The sequence below is a fragment of the Cariama cristata genome, unplaced genomic scaffold (genome assembly GCF_000690535.1).
Source record: "Cariama cristata isolate BGI_N322 unplaced genomic scaffold, ASM69053v1 scaffold1158, whole genome shotgun sequence".
Taxonomy (NCBI): Eukaryota; Metazoa; Chordata; class Aves; order Cariamiformes; family Cariamidae; genus Cariama; species Cariama cristata.
Window position 1 is genome coordinate 17,078 of NW_009632664.1, and position 19,253 is coordinate 36,330.

Below are 19,253 nucleotides of genomic sequence, written 5' to 3' on the forward strand. Positions count from 1 at the left end.
AAACGTAGCCCAGTTTCTTCTTCATAGAATATCTAAGAACATTACCCCCAAACAAACCTGGATTTCTCTGATGCTATTTGCAGACAATATGAGGCTGACTCCCACAGAAAGGCAGAATGAGCCTGTGAGAAAGAAGCTGGAGAGTACAGTTGCAATGGTAAGCTGGGGCTTCCAAGCTGGTAGCTTCTGCTGTTTGAATGCACTGTTATCTGGACATCTGGAAGGATGCGCCTCTCCTTCTTGTGGAAGAAAACTTGACTTGTTTTTCATTTTCTTCTTGGTGAGAGGAAGGAATAATATACTTGTGCTGGAGAGTGTTTAAGCTGAGATACTGTCCTGACTGTTAGGAGACTGCACGGTTTGTTCAAACCTGCATTATGGCTAGGAATTACTTATTAACTAGATCTCTCTCTTCCTCATTTTCTACATTTGTGCTTGGATCCCCATGATCAGCCTGTACCAATCAAACGATTGTGTACTTTGGTTAGGGCATCCAGCTCATGCCTCCTGGAAAAGCTTTAATATATACTTTTTCCTGCCTCACAATTCAGTAGCATTTGTTATGTCTTACTCATTTGCAGGGATACTGCCAGCTATACTGGAATTTCTGTGTAATCTCAGATGCATTATTTCTTCTCCCTTCACTTCCATAGCTGCCCAGCTAGCAGGCATGGCATACAATGAAAGGAGCTCTATTCCAATTGCACTGGATGCCGTTGGGAAGGACTGTAAGTGCTGAGACAGCACTGGACAGAAAAACTTTGCTTTGCAAGACCGAATCAATTTTCTTAACCTACTACATTCATTGCTATTGATCCAGATGCAATTTAAAGTTGTAAAAAGGTTATGTGTCCTTTATCGCAAAAGGGTAATGTTTTGATAATCAAAACATCTGATTTGGATCAATGGCCTTCCAAGATGCTGATGATCTGCTCACCTCCATTCATTTTGTCCTCTGAAAAAAAAAAATCTATTCCCTACTATCCACAAGGACAAAAGAATCACCCAGAGATCATCTCCTTTTAATTTAAATGGACAAACAGAAGAATATTTTTGCATACTTCAACAGTTTAACCAAAATAAAGTCTCAATATAATATACAGACAATTTATCATGTAATAGCAAAAAATAGCATTTGGCCAGTTCTAGAAGAGATAGGTGAAAAATAACTTTTTGACAATCTACTGGAATTCAACTTTTTCAAAGACTCTCAAGGGCAAGAACTAGATTACCATTCTTGTGGGAGAAGTAAATGTCTCCTTTGGGACAGCAGAGGGAGATAACAGAAAATTGAGTTGTCAAAGACTTTCACAGAAAATCGAGTTGTACAAAGACTTTCACATCCAAGTTTGCTCATCTTCAAAGTCTTAAAAGTGACATATAGCAGTAAATCCAGCAGGTGAATGCAATGTAACTCTAATTTCAGTATCACATTGTTCCTGTAATAAAAATCATACTAAAACTACAAACAAAACTTCTGTTTTATTATTAAAAGGGAACTCAGACAAAGTTGCAATGTGCCTTCTTTCTGTATTGATAGACCTCTGAAAAGTCAAAATTCTTGATTCCATCAGCTATTAATCACTTGCCAATGGCAGACAGGGTAACAGCAAAATGCAGCTGCAAATGACTTCCTTGCTGGTAAAACCATTAAAAGATTCCCAGCTTCACAGACCCCTCTCTGCACAGCTTTATAATACTCATCTCCAGCAGGTCAATTGTTTCTTTCTTTATCTGAAGAAAACAAAAATCAAAGAAAGCATCAAAAGTTACTGATAATGCTTTGGATAGATACCATTATTTATTTATTCAGGCACCTACTATAGGACTAGAAATTAAAGAAGACGTTCCCATACAAAGTCTTGAACTCTAGAATGTTTCCATTTTGCAAAATATCTAGCATTTGCTTTGCAATCCTAAAGCACAACTGCGGCTCATGAAGTCCCATCTAACATGCCTACAGAAAAGTTGTCATTGGCATGAAGCTGATAAAGCATGACAGAGCAAGAGGTCCATCCTGGGCTGCAAAATCCCTACTGGACTTTTCAGAGTATCAACTGGTATCAAGTAGTCCAAGGGCAGGACTGTGCTGCAACAATGACAACATTGTCTGTGTCTGAGACACCTGAATGAAGGTCAGGTCTACGTGTGCTGCATGCAAAGTACTTTGGTTTATAACGCGGATATGGCTGTAGTTTATTGCTTGTCTAAAGATAAAAGACAAATGTATTTGAGAGTAACTATTGACTCCATATTTCAGCAGGCACACAAGATTCTCAATCATCACGGTTAGTCCAGATCCTCCTTATAGCTCTCTCTTCCCACTTGCAAATAGCTTATTTGAAAATTTCCTCTCAGGATTATACCCTTCTGTGCCTCCACTCTGCACAGGAATAAAAGATGTGAGAAAGCCTGACCAATCTGTATTCCACAGTGGATGTGCTACGTGAGGGTGAAAAGAGTTGTCTTTCTATCACAAGCCCATTTCCTACAAACCTTTTTACTTTCATGAAGCCTGAAACTTAAACTTTTCATATTTTCAAACTTACTCAAGGCTCAGTGTTTGTATTGTTTGCAGACAATACAATATTGTTTTTTGTTGAAAAATCTATTTGAATCTTACAAACAAGTGATTTGAGGAGTTGAGACAGCTCTGTGTTGCCATCAACCTCAATATACAAAGCTTTCAAAGCAGGACGCGTATCCTTTGGTCAGATCAGAAAGTATACAATCAATTTTTACTGAAGCCTTTATGCTTCAGTGTAACTCCAGTGTGCCAAGACAAAGTCTGATAAACTCATTCACCCCTCCTCTGGTTTCTCTGTGAGCTTTCTTTTTATTTCCTTCTCCCCATTGTTCAGGATGAATGAAGCAGGAGACACAGAAACAGGAAAAAAAAAAAAAAATCCAACAGCGTTAACTAATGAGATGTTGAGGCAACTGAGAGAGCAGTGGATCAGGGCACCATCCATTATGTGGATATGACGGGATACAGGACTGTCATGTGGGAAGATTCATGTGTTTTTAAATTCATATTTTTATCAGAATATAGCATGGTACATAATTGTCCACTGAACATCAGGTGAGTACAAAAACAGCAAGTAGAATGGACATGTGCTTCCAGCTGTTCTTGCTTTCTGGTGTAATTACAATGAAATTTAGCAATGCAGCACCTTAAATATGCACAGAAATTATTGATAATTAAGGTTTGCACTGAAAATAGGTCAGTATGCCTCATTTCTAATTTTAAGGGTACAACTTTGCCTTCACAACTAATGTGGGATGAAAGAAATTAATACCTCAAACTGCCAATTCTCTAAGTTACGGTTTTGGTACTATAATTCCTCTCTTCTTTGAGAAAACTTACGACTATTCCTAGCATGTATTGGACAATTTTTATACAAGTAGAAGAGTAAGATCCTCTGTTCACTAAGACTGTATTCCATATTTCAAGTCTTCAAGTTGCCAAAACATCCCATTGCTTTCTACTGTGTTAAGATGCCTTATCTCCAAACCATTATTTGAGTATCTTTTATTGCTGACATTCCTTATAAATAACTTTCAGAAATCTGCCTGATGTCTGCAGCAGGACAAACAGCTGCAAGATGCTTCACTTACATAGCTCAAGATGTCAAAAACCTTTCTGTATGTTGCGTTACCCAAGTGAAGGGCAGGTTTGAAAGCTTTTCTGTAATCACATATTCACTAATCTGTAATCACACATAAATATTCTTTATGCTAACACTCTATATGAAGGTGTAACATTTTTACTTACTCGGTTTCACCTTGAACTAAACCTTAACATTTTATGCTAAGATAGTCTTAAGATTTTGCCTTAATAAAATACATCTGGAGTCAAAATTTTTGGCATCTGTTCCTAGACAGACATGCAGAAATGCTGTGATGCTACCTACGGTGTGCTGAAACAGACAGTTCAGGTTTGCAATAGCCCAAAATCAAACACTAGCAACATAATCTTCAGTTTTTTGAGGTGGACCACCTGTAGTCTACTGTATGTATATTTAATTCAGTTGACTTAAAAAAAATTCATCCCACTGCAACCAGCACCTTTTGTATTGCTATGTCTGTGAATTCCTGTTCTCTGTTCTTTAAAAAAAACTTACAGATAAATGCAAGCACCATACAAAAAAAGCCTTATATATTTACCACAAGAGGGAGCCTCCTTGCCTCAAAAAGCAAAGCTGGTGGTTTTTTTTTTTTTTTGTTACTTCATTTCTGCAATGTATTTTTTTGCGGGGTGCTTTATCCGAGATTATTAGAAACATGTATCTTTGTGTATGTGGACTGTAAAAACCAGCACATTCAAATACAGAGACAAGTGCAGAGAAGGATTAATGGCTGACAATTTGTTTCACCTGTGGAACAGCTTAATGTCTGTATGTAAAAAAAGGCCTTTTTCCTTGGAGATTCTGCATATTGGCCTGCTCTAAATGTGCAAAAAAAAAGATGGAAACATTGTGCAGGAAATTGGGAGCTTTATAACAACGACAGATGGAGTAATCTGCCTCTTTCACTCTCTCTGGCTAGATACCAGCTAATGCCCCACAGCATACGGTAAACATGCCTTGTCACAGCAGTAAATGTGAAAGGTGGTTCACAGAACTGAAGACAATGGGGAATATCTTTAAAGGAAACTACAAATGATGGATGACTCTACATAGTTTGTACCCTACCTCTTGCCAGAAATAAAATTAAAAAAAAAAAAAAGAGGGGTACTGTCTGTAGATTTACTCACAAGAAGTTATCTTACTCTCAGATGGCGACAAATAAATGCTTCTCCAAAGTTTTATTTAGTTTTTGAGGCAACTTTTGCACAAAGTCCTGTTTGAGAGAACTTTCTGGGAACAGGTAGAACAACCATCTAGCATAAACAGGAGAAATTCATAGCACAGTTGTAGAAGTCACAGCTGTCAGTTGCAACAAAAAAGGAAAAAATGTTCTTCAGGAGGTAATTTTGAGACCTGAGAGTACAGACTTACCAGTCAAATGTTGATTACTTTGTATTTCTAAACCACTGAAGTCAGCTTTACAGAAAGAAAACCTTACAGACTAAGATCTGGGCACTAGACTCAAAAGTAATGAATACATAGAATATAATATACACAGGTGCTTATACAATACCTCAGGAATATCCATCATTCTCCTTAGTTTCTGATCTCTCCAGTTCCAATCCAGAATCATATATTTTGTGGAGTTCAAGCACAGGCCATCTAAAAAGGCAATGAAAAAGGCAATGTAGATTTTACTACCAAGATAATATGACATGTGCTTATCAAAATGATTTTTGGCTTTTACATCTTTTGCTGTCTGTTTCCAAGGAAACTAATCTTTGAACACTTAAGTACTACATTTGCTGGTTGGAAAACTAATGCACTGACACTGCAAACTCCCTTAACCACATAATCCCATGCCTTTTTGGAAGATAAACACAAAAGCAGAGCAACTACTGTTGCCAGGCTTGTCAAGAGCTAACATCCTGCCAGAAAATAATTCCTCAAGCTTCCTCTTGATGAAACCACAGGAGTTGAATTTCCACAGCTGATGAGGAGCTGGTAAGTTAGAAGGATCCTAGCCTGAAAACTCTTGTTAATGGGAACTGACAGTGTTTAGCAATTTACAGGATTGGGTGCTATGTGAATGTGAGTCAGGTCAGTGGTGGTGCTGAAGAATTCCTTTATGCTCCAAATAGATGGTGGTGAAAGAAGAAAAAGGTCCTTTCTGAACTGTCCCACCAGCTGTTCCCCTACTTTTCCCTGGTCTTCTACATGATGCCCACAATTTGTCGTATCAGTTTTGACTCCTCTTCATTCTCTAGGGACCTGGCACTGCAAAACTAAGTTGTCAAAACAGGCCTAGCTGTTAGGTCAAGATGATACACCTTGTGTCCCTGCCATAAGCTGCCTCCACCTAACATAGAACCATAGAATGGTTTGGTTGGAAAGGACCTTAAAGATTATCCAGCTACAACCCCCTGCCATGGGCAGGGACACTTCCCACCAGACCAGGTTGCTCAAAGCATCATCCAACCTGGCCTTGAACACTTCCAGAGATAGGGCATCCACAGCTTCTCCGGGCAACCTGTTCCAGTGCCTCACCACCCTCATGGCAATGTGCTGATGTGCTGAGCAGTGATGATTTAATGGTGGTGGAGGGCACAGGAAGCAACACAATTATGCTACTCCTGTAATGTTTCGGAAGGAGCAGTAGAGTCTCAATCCACAGCCAGTCCCTGACCAAGAAACCACAGTCAGAGCAAGGCAGTGTTTAGAAAGAGAAATGGAAAGAACCACCTTATTATCTTGTCATTTTGTTGTTTGTTTTTCTTGGCGTACATAATGTCTATTGACTACGTAAAAGTACTCAAAATTTGGGAAGACAAAATGTTTATACAGAATAATTAATTTCATTACAGGCAAATCAGAAATAAAATGAAATCAGCAAGCAGATCTTTTGTCCACCCCTCACAAAGTCTACACTGAGCTCAGAGTGACATATGATACAATGACTTCTGCCATTATTTCCTTTTGATTTACTTGCAGTGTCTGGTTTCCTGGAGCCTTAAATCTTATACCATGGTTTTGCAATCACTTTCAGGTCAACATAAATCAGTATGCCTGCCAAAAGAGGAAGTCCCCCACCTCTGCCTGCTCATTACCTGATTTTGTGTGCACACTGGTTTTGTTTTAATTGGGATCAGTTCTAATTGGGATCAGTTCACTGAGCTGCCAAACAAACTCTTGGGCTAGCACAAGAAGGAGGAATAAGTGGACACTGACTGGGGCAGGGGAAGTATTACTCTGCCTTTCTCTGCTAATATTGACTTATGCCAGCTTAAAATCAACTACTAGAATCTTGACCTTGTTTTGACTGACACAGTGGAAGTGGAGAAACAGAACTGTACAGTTTAGTACCCAAATCCAGAGATTCCTATCAACCTAAGTACTTCAAAAACAATTGAAGTCTCACTTCTCATGAGACCAAGTATAAGATACCTATGGAGAAAACCCTCCTTGTTCTCCTACCTTGCTCCACTAGTGCTTTCACTCTCCCAGGAGTTCCAACCCCAATGTGGAACACACCTTTTTCCAACATCTTCATCTGTTCTTTTATCTAATTTGAAAAGAGAAAGACAAACCACAGTAAAACCATTATTGTTTTAAAATTTCTTCTCAAAGAGTTGGAAATAAATTCAAGATCTCATAGTATCTCTTTCTAGAATACCATCAAGCAACAAATGCTATTCATCTTTCAAACTGTCAAACTGATATATCTGGGAGAAAGTTTAAGAAATGTAACAGCCAGCTGGGCATAACACTTCTCTAGAAGTTCAGTCATTTTCAACTTTGAAAATCTGCTATTGCACCAACTATTTTTGGAGGTGACAACAGTATGCTTCCTTCAGCATTTAAACAAATTCTCTGGAAATACATGGAAAACTGACAAAGTTGAATTAACTCCAAACTCCTTCAAAATGAAGACAATGGAAAAGGGTGAAATAAAGCAAGTGACATTTGTATGTTTGACAGCATTTATATCAAAGGCCAAATGTCCACTCATTACTTCCAACATCCCCATAATTTGTGCTCTGCAACAGGTATGGATATTGGGGATCCAGGCATCCAATTGTCAGAATACGAATGTGAGTGCTGGTACAGATTGCTTCTACAAACCTATGTGTGTGAGCCTTCTATTTAAACAAGCAAAAGCCATTTGAATGAGAACCTCACAGGAATGTGGAACATCCTTAAAACATAGCACAGGCATAAGCATCTACATTCTGCATAGGATTGCACCAGAGCTATTGGAGATGGTGTTTGACTAGATTCCTCAAACTGCAACAATGGGTCACCAAAGGAAGCATTACCTAAAGAAAGGAACACTATATGAAGTGTGTGAAAGGCACTATTGCTCAATGCTTTAAAAAGAAAATGGCACCAGTCAGTTGTTTAGTTGTTCTATCAAAATTCCCTTGCAGCTCTTACCTTTATGTGCTTTGCAAACAACTTGAGAACTCTGCAGTCTCCTTTAAATGCTGTCATTGATCTAGCAATAAAAAAAAATTGAAAAAGGAAATGCAAGTGTCAGGACTGGGATTAAGACCACACAGGAGGAAAGCAAAACTAACTGGCTTTTCTCAATATGTTTGAGACACACAGTCCCCCAGTGACCCCTGCTTGTACTTTGAACACTATGTACATTCTTGCTTGCTACTTGATCAACAGCGATCAACAACTGGACAAAAATAATAGAAGATATCAGCAGGGGCCAATATTGTTTAGATAACTTTTAATATTTAATATTTAATAATTATGGCCTGTGCTTTCACAGCTAACTTAGTTCAAAACTGACTAATCATCAAATTCTAATTCAAAAATATCTCAGGTGCTGAGATACAAGCATGAATGAACATGTGTGTGCATGCACAAAAGGAAAGATCTGTGTATGGACCAATCTACATTTTACATAGTCGTCCTGCAGCATGGCTGCTGGGAAAACCTAGGCTGCCACAGTCTTTACTGCAGAGATGGCTCAAATTCCAGTTAACTAAAACTCATTTATCAGAAAATCTGACTTGTTTTTCTGACACTCCATTTTGGCACAAAGTAACAACTCTACATTCTGTATTAATCAACCAGGAGACAACATATTTGGTATTTACTGTATGTCATTTAAGACAGTTTTCTCTGCATGTTTTTTGCAGTGCGCCAAATTTTCAATTTTCTCTTGTGCAAAGCTAAAGGTTTATACACAAGGATACATATAGATCATCTAAGTCTCAGATGATAATCTCTGCATGCAGGGGCTAAGCACTATTGGCACATCTGCCATATCTACACTTCTATACGTGGCACGGAGTCAAACTTCCCAACTCTCCATCTCATGTTGTACTGACAGATCATCACAGGCAATGGAGTTGACAACAAAAGACAACCATGACATTTGTGAGGTATACATTAATTTATCAAAGTCATCAAGACTTCTGGAATGAGAAGGAGGAGGATAGAGGGGGGAAAAAGAAGAGGACAGGGAACACTGAAAATCATCTCTGCACAGCGATTTTGCCAGCCTGAGCCAGCTGAGAACAGGGACACGACCTGGAGGCACTCAGGCCAGGCACATACGTTGCCACTTGAGGCCCTGGAACACGGTGTCCTCATTGCCTGTGGTGCAAAGTCATGATTTCTAGTGGTGGATCATGATGTTTTATGGGTTTACTCTGTTCCCAAGTATAACATGTTGCATGTTCCCCCAGAATTGGTTACACTTTATTTTTGGTTTTTAACAAAAACAGTACTTCCATGGAACTGAAGTATAAGTTTTACCTCAGTTTAAAACCAAACACCACGCTCCCACAGTTTAAAGAAGCAAGGGATATTGCATCAGTTTGAGTCAGTGAATTTGTTGGCTAGCAGAGGACGGTGTCCCAGTTTTGCCTTTATGTCTGTGGTTCCAAGACAAAACCTCTGACTGACTGCCAACCTCAACATAACATTTGCTATTGACATACTTGATGAGTTCCAAGGACCGAAGGGCAGAACTGCAGATAACCAGCATCACCACTGACTTCTTCTCCTTGTGGTTTTTACGGAGTTTTGCCCACTTAGGACAGACTGCAATGAAAAAGCCCGTGTACGCACACAGAGAAAGTACTACATGCCACAATTTTAAATTACAAGAGTACATGATGAATGGTAGCCAGCAGCAAGAACACACATGATGACTCCTATGAGGTCTGGATCTCTGGCAACACTTTTACATTTACTTATGACTGAGAAATTGGAAAAGAAAATGCCCAAAATAAATAAAATACAGAAATATCACATAACTGAACAAATTAGATAAGCATTAAAAATCAACAGGTTGTAGGGTGAGAAGCCCATTGTCTTCATTTGCCACACACGGCAATTTATATCAGAGGAAACCAATTGAAAAAAAAAACATTTACCAGACCAGAAGTTCTATATAAATATACAAGAGTATAAAAATTCTCTTGGTTTGTGTCAGCAGACAGCTGCAGAATTTTTACTGTAAGATAATACATACACCTACTTACAAAGCCACAATAAATTACTGACAAATAATCCCTAGCAATTAAAAGAAACTCTAGAACATTTTGATACAAAAAAGTGATGAGTAAAAAAGAGCCAGAAAAACAAGACCTGTCATGAAAAAAGAAAAAACCCTGAAAGTTACTAATATTTCATAATTCAAAACATTTGGAGGTACAGATAAAAAATGCAATAATACTGCATTAACAATGTTTTTCATATAACTGCCATCTCATCCAGACCAACATTTTAACTCACTTTCCTTCAAGTATGAAGAAAAACTGTGGGTGAGGTCATTGGCTGGCAAAAAACAGGAATCTGAAAACATAAAGGAAAAAATATTTTTGTTGACATTTTTAACAGCAAAAGGAGCATATATGTTTGCAGCATAACAGTAGTTATATTGATGAAATCACAACTGTGTTAAAATCCATCATCAATAAATTACCATTTATGAAACAAAGATTAACGTACACCTCATGTACAAGAAGCTTTACATTGTATAAATCAATGAAGGTAACATCTCTCAACTCAGTTGCAATTCCTTTCTTTTCTCCCACCATGAAACCCTTAATACAGGGCTGCAGAGGTGTGATCACATAAAGTTTTCAGATGTCTTTGCCACAATCCCTCAGAAGTCTTACCCAAAAGCCTTACAGTTAACCTGCTAGACTGTTCCTCCAGTCTACCTATGACAGAATATATTTGTAGATCACCCAAACAATTCATACTATGTAAATGCAAGAACTTACCAATAATCTACCTGTCAGTAAGTTTATTCCTCTTTCTGGCCTTTCTTATTGTGCTAATCTACTTAACTATATCGACCCTAACGGCAACAACTACACTGCATTTTAATGCCTTCCTCTTCCTTAATTTCCCACTGATGCCTATCTTTTACCTGGTCACTATGTTAACTAGTAAGTCTTGAAAGTACCCTGTGGAAGACATGCCATTTCACTTTAAGCTTCATAATGAGGCAGCGAAGAAAGACAAGGTCCTCACAGTTCTTTGGAAGGTCCTTTCTCCAGCATCTTATATACAAAGTCTAAGTTCTTAAAGAGGTGATTAAAATTAGATGGTCTGAAAACTTGCCATCATCGTTAAGGGTTCTTTGCCTGATGGAAAAATACGCTCCTGCAGAGCATTAGCAATTCCATCTTCAGGGAACCACATATTTGTCATCATTCTGCATGAAGCACGGTACCTCAGGGTGCCTGTCTATGCGTGTTTGCTGACAGATTTTAACTAAATCAAGGAGGTTTCCTTACAGACGTTATTCTTGTTCACACGGATGATGCATTGTGCTAATGCTGGCAGCATCAATCCATGATTTCCATTGGACCAGATAGTGTGACAAACTTGGTTTGTAGCTGATGCCTGGCTAAAGTTGTGCCTGTGTAGTTTCTTAAGCATAGCCACTCTCCATCACTGTATCTTCCATTTAACGCGTGCTGTCTTGCAAATAACATGTATTTTGCACGGATCCCTTTTATTAAATCCAGAGATTGACATTTTCTGGGACTTGATCTCCAAAGGGAACGAATGTGTACACCTGAATGATCAGCAGCTGATTTACTTTTACAATCACATTAAAAAGATGCACTTGACGCTGGTGGGGAAGGGCAGCGGCTGCCCTTCCATAAACATTTGGTGCTAATAGGAGAGCTCTTCACACCCACCACAGTCCTTTCCTCTCAGTGGCGAACTATCTTTGCTGTTGTTTTGCTCTTCTGAATACATTAAGTCTCATTAATGACTGGACAATTCAAAAGATGGTTTCTGAAGGACATGAGCTTCAGTCACTGACTTTTCACCAACAGTCCAGCAACACTGGAGTATTAACAACAAATTTAAATCAAAGTTTCAGAAAGAGGGGAGGAAACTCATAGCTCCAGACTGCAGCAAGGGACCATGCTGACTACCAATCTGACCTTCTGCACCGTGTCAGTTAACAAGAACATGCAACTCTAAGTAGCTGCTTGTTATTTGCTCAGTGCTTAGATGTGAATAACTTGACAGCTGTAGAAATTTGTAAACTCCTTGGCACTCTAAGCCTTCAACTCCCAGCACAAAAATAAGGAAAAAATATCTCCATCCAACCCAAGAACCAATCCATATGGAAATGGGTCACTTCACTAGCCCAAAGGGCTCTTATTACAAGAAAGAAACCAAAGCAATTTATTATTTGCTAGAAACCCTAAAGGTCCAAAAATATTCAACACAAGCTTTTCAAAGCAATCTGTATGGCACTTCTCCAGGTTTTCTTGATTCAGCAAGAAAGCTGAACCTGCCCCACAGAAATAAGAAGGGCCAACCTAGAATCATGGATGTTAAGGAGGAGCATATTTATCTAGAAAGACAGGCTTAAACATTAAAACAGAGAAACCACTGCTGGGCTAGAAGGCTCCTATATTGGGCACACGTCACTAAGAGTTCAAGAAGTATGAAAGGTATATGCAGGTTAGTTACCAGGCTGTTTGCTCTTCATGAGCACTACCAACAAATAATGGACAGTGCCCATAAAATGACAGTGCCTCTTTATCTGCAGAGTAACAGGCAGAGAAGTTCAATGTTGTCTTCATCTCTAATGCAATCTCCAACTGAGAGAAGCTAACCGTGCCCTGTCCTGCTTTGCCTTTTCTATCACTGGCTTTTAACTGGAGACAGAATATAGGAAACCAAGAGAGTCCTCATCACAGTTAAAACTTGGTCACTTTACACACGGACCAAAACTACCATCTTATGTCATTCCACTCACTGAGAAACCATTGTGTTCAACAACTTATAACCACATTAGAGATGATGTCTCATTATTTCTTTGTCTACTCCTGTCAGTCCTCCTATTATGCATCTGGATTGACTCAGGTAATCCCAGAAACAAAATATATTTTCACTCTCTCAGCATCTTGGAAGCTATTGTTAGGAATCATATAATTTCTATTAGAAAAGTGAGCTCCTGAAATTAATACTTGACAATAAAAGGACACATTTAAACAATCTTTCTTTTCATTTCCATAATTCCAAGAAACCTCATATTTATTCCAAAGAAACTAACATCTCTACTTAAACAGCAAATTAATATAGATTATAAGAAAATATTTCCATAAAAAAGTACAACTCAAGACCTGTCCTAAAAATCCTCTTTCTTCTGCAGAAAAAGAACTCAATAGTATCATGAAAAAAAAAATAAATCTATTAAATATAGGATAAGTTACCTGACAGCTTTAATTCCTCTATTTCAATCACTGAACGGTTTTTACCAAAATGTTGACTAAGCAGATTTTGTAGATCTGCAGGGACACCAGGTTTTGGAGCAGATTTTTCCAGAATATCAGTAATTTTCTTCTGAAAAAACAAGTAAAATGGGTAAGTATGACATTTCTATAATTTCTGCTCTTTGGCTAGCTAACAACACTGTAAATAAATGTTCCTCCATAACTTTATACAGTTATATTGGCTTAATTACAGCTTAAGTAGAAAAATATCTTACAATGGGACAAGATTCCCTTCGTCCTTAGTGGGAATGCAGACTTCAAACGCAAGTTCAGATACTTTGATGAGATGGTCTACGAGCCTGAAGAAAAAAAATCTTGTGCACTCACCTGAAATGCTGCCGTTAACAATAATGTAACTGAAAGCTGGTTTTGTGAGTTTTGCTATTGTTACACTTAAGTATCAGTTCAAAAAGAATTTGTTTTAATTTATTATTCTTAAAGCAAAACAACAGGAGTCAAGTGGTTATATAAATCTTGGTTATATTTTGATTAAAACAGGTATTTTGGAAAGAAAGATGGTTAGCTATAGTCACAGAATACCATGCAAGTGTGATGAAAATGAGTTAAAAGCTCACAAAACCTGAAGTCAAGCAGAAAGAGTTCAGCAGCTTTGTTCTTCCAAAATGTATAATTTTTTAAATCAAACTAATAATTTTTAGAGCCTGGACATGAGTTCATAATGATTGTGCTTTACATCTTAAGAACGGTAGCAAATAACAGATCTGAATTTTCACTGAATTGAAAGTGTTGCAGTATTTTTCCCCATAATTAAATGGATCATGGGACTAGAACAGCCGAGAGTTCCCTTCATCTGAATGATCTGCCAGCATTTAAGAAACAGCAAATTTTTCAAGGATAGAGACAGCCTGCATAGAATGGCAAGAATGTGAAGCCTCTCTTGTTGTCACTGAGAAGTGATTCATTTGTGAAAGGCCAGCTTAAGGTTTCTCAGCTGTATAAGCTAAACTGAACTTGCCATCATGAGGACACATAGCAGCCTAAGCCTAGAAGTGAAAAGGAGCAGGAGAGTGTGGTTAGGACGGAGCAATGGGGTACGTATCTGTGAGTAGCATTTTTGCTAGCTTTGGAGGGATGGTGGGTACCTCCAGTGCAAGTTTGGCAGGCTAAGGTCTGCAGCAGCAGAGATCAGTGGAAATTCTGAAGAGAGTTATAGAAGGAATTTTAATGCAGGGGACGGATATTCTTCCATCCCTCTTCCCCTCACTCCATCCCAGCTCCCACTCCCTTGTTCTTTTCCATTGCCCACCACTCCATCTCTCCCTCTTGCCCAATACACCCTAAATGCTCCCGTAATGGCAGCATAACAGGGACAAGCCATATGGGGGCTGCTGAAGTCGCTCACCTCACAGCAAAGGCAAAGTAGGCAGATGACTCTCCCTGCCATCTGCCACTTTGGTCACTGCCTATTTCACCTCTGCTAAAAGCCAGCTGTGTGTTTGCAAGGCCCCAACTGAATCTTTGACAGTGGGATACGTGCAGATGAAGTGCTTACGCCGTCCTCTTGGTCTACCTTTGGCCTGGTGCAAAGCCCTCTGCAGTCCCTGGAAGACTTTCCAGTGGACATCTGGCTGTTATGCAGTGCCCGCATCTGTAGCATTCCTTCCCAAGATTCCCCCTCATTTGGCACCGTTGTACTTTTCTGCCATGCAACAACTGTCTTCCCAAAGAATGACCAGAGGTCATCTGCAGCACACACAGGTTTTGTGTGAGGCCCACAACTGAACCTCTTTGGTGCTCGTCCTATCAACCACAAATGCTCTTCTCCAGCCCCAGGCCTACAACCTGTCTCTTAAGGGACCCACATTTGGGAACCTCTGACTTAGCAGACAGCAATATAGAACTATCAGGCTCATTTCACTTGGTAATTCAGCATAAGGCACCGTTCCACAGGACCATTACGTCATTCAGTGGGCCACTTGGTTCATTCATGAAAATTATGGCACTCTGGAGGGGAGATGCCTGATACTAACGAGAAATTCTGTAAAAGCCAGAGCAAGGACACCTGAGCAAACTCTCTTCCTTCAAGGAGGGCTGGGGGGAACTGTTCCTCATGCAGGAAGTTTTACTATTTTCCTTCCAATTCATTCCAGATGCTTAAAAGCAAAGGGTTTTTCCCCCCCTTTTCCTAATTTTTGGAGAGAGCACTTTGCTTGGACCCCATAGATCAACTTGATAAATATTTCCTGACGGATTTTTTGACAGGCTGTGTATGTCAACTTAGTGGCCTAGTCCCACGGAAACCAAAAGTGTAACTAAGTGTCTATTGTTTGCTTGAGAATGGGGTCTTTTTGTTAGGTCTGGTTCACAATCTCTGTTGTTGGATGCTTTCGCTCTTGCAGCAGTGGAACAAGTACCACAGTCACTTCTGCCAGAGTTGCATTTAAAGCAAAATCCCACTCTTCCCTCTTCCCATTCCCTGGATGATTAAGAGGCCTAACGTAACATAAAAAAGCCACCTCTCAGCCTTGTGAGGGAGCCAACTATTTATAGTCTGTCCCGAAAGACAATTAACTTGCCTGGTGCCATGTAATTTCCACCTAGACTGCAGAGTGTGTTTGTTGTTGAGTGTGAGGATGGAGCATGGCCAGAGGGACAACACAGAGTATTTATTTATATACTTATGCTACAAAGGAGAAGAGCAAACAAAGACAGTTCTTGGCTTAAAAGATGTAACAGCAGCTGGAGCCTGACTACACTGCTGAAATGGGGCAGATTCTGCAGCAACCGAAATTCCACCTTTCTTTGATGCAGTTAACATTTTCCCGGTGTGCAACACTTGCTAGTGGGTTGTAGACATATACAACCCTTGAGTGAGCACACAATGCCACCATTCAGGTTGGGAATGGGTATTTTGAGTGGAGTCAAAAAAGTAGAAATTTCTATTCTTCTCTAAAAGAGGCTGCAACATTTTAACTGTATTACTTCTCATTGTCAGTGTTGTCCTAATTCTGAATCTTGTAATAGCACATACACCCACTGCCCAGTCCCCAAACACACTCTAGGACATTCATACCTTCTTTCTCCTCTTTGCCTTTACAGTGCTTTCTTGTTTTTCTTCAGGCTGACTTAGAAAACACTCTGTAGGCTGCAAAGCACATATTAAAAAAAAAAAAAAAAAGTAAGAAAAGAACATTCAACATCAGATATCTGATCACCTGGGGGGAAAAAGAAAGTGACTAAAGGGTGGTAAGAGGGGATACAGAAAGTATAATGCTGGCTTAGGGAAAACCAAACAAAACCAAGCTTCCTCACCTGTAGCAGGGATCAAATTCTTACAGTTACATATATCTGCAGTAATTTTGGAACTGGGATCTATGTTGTTGTAACCAAGAGGGGAATAAAAGAACAGAAACTTGAAACATACAGGTTGTGGTCACAACTCCATAAAATGGTGAAAAACAAGTTTTGATACATTAAAAAAAAAAAATCAAGAGGAAAACATGAACAAAACCTTTCACAAACTTTATATTTTTAATCTGTATTATTGTGTGTGATTTTTCATGTTTTCTAAACTGTGCCAATAGTGCTTTAAAATAACTGGGCCTAAGGTGTGCATCCAGACGGTGAAAGATACCACGGAATTGGGCGAGAATAATTGGAAACAACCATGCTCTGGATTACCTTTTACAGTTGTAATCCTAAATTTAGGAAAACATGTTTCAAATTTGTTCTACCCCATTCTTGCTTTGTCTCCTCATAGCAGGCAGGGTCAAATACACACAAGAAAAATACATGGTGCATTTCAGAACGATCTTCATCCAACACATGTTGCTATTATTAACCCTCTTTTGTGCCTGAGTGAGCAGGCTGAATTGGTCCATTCGTACCAGAGTCCCTGTTCACATAAGCCAGGGTTAGGATTTGTCCTTACCCACCTAAAATTCTCCAAAACAGAGGAAGTGAGGCACGTGCTTCCCTTGTTTTGAGCATAGCAATTCTCTTTTCTTTTGCCTTCTTAGGGACTTCCACTTCATGGAAATGCAAATTAATCGACAAAGGCTGTAGAACTTAGTGACTTGATGAAGAGCAATGGGAAAATAGGCTGAGCTGCAGGAAAAAACTCCTTGATACTAGGATGCATTTGGCTGAAAAAAATCTGCTCCTCTGAGAAACTGCACAGAAGTCTCATCACATGGAACATTAAAGGCTCAGGAACAGCAAATCCAGTGCTGCTCCCTGAGGAAAGCCTGGAAGAAAAGTATCAGCAGGAGAGCCCAGTTGAAAGCCAGAGAAGCTGCTCCTCTGTCCCCTTGTGAGGGCAGCTTCAACAGGGCCAAGAGGGCCAGAAGAAAGCTAACAGAAGTTCAGGGCATCTGAGTCTTTCAGAGCCCTCCTTGCACTGCCTTCCCCTTAACAGGAGGCCACTTCATGACAACTGGTACTATACCACCCTACTCAGCACATTTGTGCCTTTCCAAGCCCACTCTCATATCCTTATCAGAAGCATTTTGTGGAGTTTAATTGTTCATATTATGCCTAACATTTCCCTTTTTCTCCCCACTTCCCTGGCTAATTTAGCTATAAAAAACAGGATACCACCATGCTCAACACAAACTAATGACCTGTTGCTTGCTCCTGTTCCCTGTGCCGTGATGCAACCACAGCCATTGCACTTGCAAAGGCAGTAGTACTGTACAGAAGTGGTCCTGAACTGGTTGAGGGTTGAAATGATACTTAGGAACTACCAGAGAAGATTTGGCTGGGGACTGGCTACAGCCAGCAAAGCACTCTACAACTGGGGCTGGAACATAATGCAGCCTGGATCAATACCTACCCATGAGAAGTTGTGATAGGGACCATATCTTGCCTCAGCAACAGAGATCTGTCCCTGTGATTTTCTCAGATATAAACAGATACTATCTTCACTAGAAATCAAGCGAATGACTGCAAGTAGAAACTCACTTCAACTCACAAAATTGTTCCAGGGTTAACATAAGCTTCTTGGTTTTATTTTTTGTTTGTTTCTTTTTTAAAAATCTCTGTCCTGACTCTGATTCAAGTGCTTTTAAAACACCACCATACAGTTCTTCACTACCATTAGCATTCCCAGACATTGAGACTGTAACAGAGCTACCCTCTACCCTTATGTATCCCAGCTGTCTACAGATACTCAAAGACCATTTGCCAGGTGTTCTAATCATAAATTCCATGTTCAACATCATATTTTATGCAGAGAACAAGCCTTTGTATTGATTTAGTCAAGGGATACTACCAAGCAATCAAAAAGCTAGAAAAGGGCCAACCTGAACCTCTTTCCTCCCGTAGAGTATGATGGTTCCCTATCCTAGAAAGTGCTAACACTAAAAATCAAAAAATGCCACTCATTCACTTCAGGCCCATTTCTCACTTCATATACATTGTGAACTGTTCTACATAAATCTGCAAAACACTCCCAGCTGGTATCTGCGGGAGCAAAGAATAAAACTGCGCCACAGAGCTGAAAAATTTTCTCTAAGAGAAACAAAATTTTCTCACCGATAACCCTTCATTCAGATGTTTAAAAGTATCACCAAATGCCATGGCTTCTTTTTTGAAGGCAGTATGTAACCCTCTCTTTCAATAGCAATGGAAATACACAGCAGGCAACAGAAGTACACAGCAGGCTTATAGCCAAAGCCTTGCTTCCTCAGAGAAGCATGTTAAGACTCAAAATTATCTCCTTTACAATAGCATATATATATATTTAGGCATAGTAGACTATGAGCCCAGCAATAAGTCCACTTTATTCAGACATTAAAAATAATGCCATAAGAAAAAGAGAAACTTCATGTTGGTGTATGGCTGTAAGCTTATATCTCTTTGATGACCTGCAGTCTCAAATATTTAGGCATCTGATCTAGACTGAACTTCTGACCCTTATCCAAATGTTAGTTGCCTACTTATT

The 19,253-nt window shown here is 39.4% G+C and overlaps 2 protein-coding genes across 2 annotated transcripts in view; both read right to left on the reverse strand.

Moving 5' to 3' along the window:
* LOC104166483 (cell cycle control protein 50C-like) overlaps nt 1–270 on the reverse strand; it is an 8,997-nt gene extending 8,727 nt beyond the window's left edge. Inside the window, exon 1 of the mRNA XM_009706426.1 lies at nt 58–270. Within this exon, the coding sequence (XP_009704728.1) occupies nt 58–270 (213 nt within the window). The remainder of the gene's footprint in view (nt 1–57) is intronic.
* Nucleotides 271–1,464: 1,194 nt separating this feature from the next.
* CMSS1 (cms1 ribosomal small subunit homolog (yeast)) overlaps nt 1,465–19,253 on the reverse strand; it is a 31,854-nt gene continuing 14,065 nt past the window's right edge. Inside the window, exons 3-10 of the mRNA XM_009706427.1 lie at nt 16,383–16,454; nt 13,289–13,418; nt 10,329–10,388; nt 9,530–9,632; nt 8,004–8,064; nt 7,044–7,131; nt 5,143–5,231; nt 1,465–1,734 (exon numbers count right to left, since the gene is read on the reverse strand). Coding sequence (XP_009704729.1) covers nt 1,651–1,734; nt 5,143–5,231; nt 7,044–7,131; nt 8,004–8,064; nt 9,530–9,632; nt 10,329–10,388; nt 13,289–13,418; nt 16,383–16,454 — 687 coding nt within the window. The 3' untranslated portion in view covers nt 1,465–1,650. The remainder of the gene's footprint in view (nt 1,735–5,142; nt 5,232–7,043; nt 7,132–8,003; nt 8,065–9,529; nt 9,633–10,328; nt 10,389–13,288; nt 13,419–16,382; nt 16,455–19,253) is intronic.